A 1,411-nucleotide genomic window follows, 5' to 3' on the forward strand; every position below is an offset into this window, starting at 1 on the left:
GCCCTGTTCCCCGCCCCTCCACCACCCTGACCGCCGCCGACCGGTCTTGAGCTGGAACGGTGCAGGGCCGCAAGTCCGTTTCGTTCAGTCTAGAGTAACAATTTGCGGCCCATATCGCAATTTGACCGACACTACCGTGGCGCGAATTCGCGATCTGGCACCCGCGGGGGTCGGAAACGCCGCGCCGAACCGGCCCCACGCGGGCCATGCCTTTTCGCGCCTCGTGCCCGCACTTCGCCTGCCTCCCCGCGCTCCTCCCAAGCACAAACCACCCCCATGTCTTTCCCATCAGGGCGGCCCGTGGTCGTTCAGAGGGCGCCCACCCCGTCTCCCCTGCCCCGGCGGGGGGCATTTGGGCAGCAACGCCTCACCCCCGCCCCATCGCGTCGCAAAAAAACCCACCTCCTGTGCGCGCGGAGACCTCCGGAAACATCCCCCTGGCCGATGCAGGGTGGCGGAGGGAGGGCGCCGCTCGGGCGCTCGTGTCAAACGGGAGCGCCCCGCTCACAACAAGGCCCGCTGGCGACTGCCTTGGCGCGACTCGAGTTCGCATTGCGAACAGTCCCGCAGCACCCCCCTATCTTTTTCAGCACGGCGCGCGCCAGGGACACCGCCGCCGCGGGGGTCGCCTGCGTCTCCCAGCTGTGTTGGGCGACTGCTCAATTGTGCGGTGGGCGCGGGTTGGTTGCTGCTCGCCGCCAGGCTCCAACCGCGCCCTTCCCCAACCACCCCACTGCCGCCAAAAACGGTCGCGGGACGCCCCTCAGTGGCGCGAGGGCCTCCCTTGTGCCCCCCAGACGCCACATTCCCTTTGCCTTTAAAGGCGCAAGCGCGAGTTGGAGCTCAGGGATAGCCAAGGAAAAAAAAAAAGAGAGAAAGAGAAACAGAGCACACGCAGGCACAGCACGAGTGAGCCGCCCAAACGGCGCGGTGCACACGCAGGGGGGCCTCCACAACAGCAGGTGGGCGCCCCACGCGCCGCACCATGTCGGGGAGAGCCAGCGATAGCAACAACGCGGTGGGTGCGAAGGGCCGCTGCCCACGCGCTCCGCCTGCCACCGCCTCAAACAGGTGCAAACAACGCCACCTCGCGCACGCACGCCGCAGGAAAAGATGGGCGCACCGTTGCCCTGCGCAAACACGCGCGCGCACACAAACACAAGCAGCGAGGATAACTTCAATGTCGCTGGGCGGCCCGTTTGAAGCGCAGGGCAAAGGCAACTGGGATGGTGCTTCTCTTCTCGCATTGCGTTCGCCTCTCCGATCCCCATGCCTTTGCCCACCTGCGATGAAAGGGGCGGCCTCGTTGCGGTGGCGTTTCGCGCCGCCGCCTGCTTAGACAAGAAGAAAAGGCAGAGCCCCAACCGCCTGCGCACCCGCAAGGGAGAGGGGCGCCGCCGTACTTTATTAC

The 1,411-nt window shown here is 66.5% G+C and overlaps 2 protein-coding genes across 2 annotated transcripts in view; both read right to left on the reverse strand.

The window, feature by feature from the left end:
- Positions 1-352, reverse strand: TraAM80_09764 (uncharacterized protein; the record flags this gene model as incomplete). Its single annotated transcript, XM_029386428.1, has 1 exon — positions 1-352. A coding segment is annotated over one exon (352 nt), but the record flags the coding sequence as incomplete, so codon positions are not given.
- Positions 353-659: 307 nt separating this feature from the next.
- TraAM80_09765 (uncharacterized protein) overlaps positions 660-1,411 on the reverse strand; it is a gene marked incomplete at both ends in the record, with an annotated part of 1,116 nt that continues 364 nt past the window's right edge. Inside the window, one exon of the mRNA XM_029386429.1 lies at positions 660-1,411. This exon is cut by the window's right edge and continues 364 nt beyond it. Coding sequence (XP_029233701.1) covers positions 660-1,411 — 752 coding nt within the window.

Source organism: Trypanosoma rangeli, assembly GCF_003719475.1.
Source record: "Trypanosoma rangeli strain AM80 chromosome Unknown Tra_15.4_contig_00675, whole genome shotgun sequence".
NCBI lineage: Eukaryota > Euglenozoa > Kinetoplastea > Trypanosomatida > Trypanosomatidae > Trypanosoma > Trypanosoma rangeli.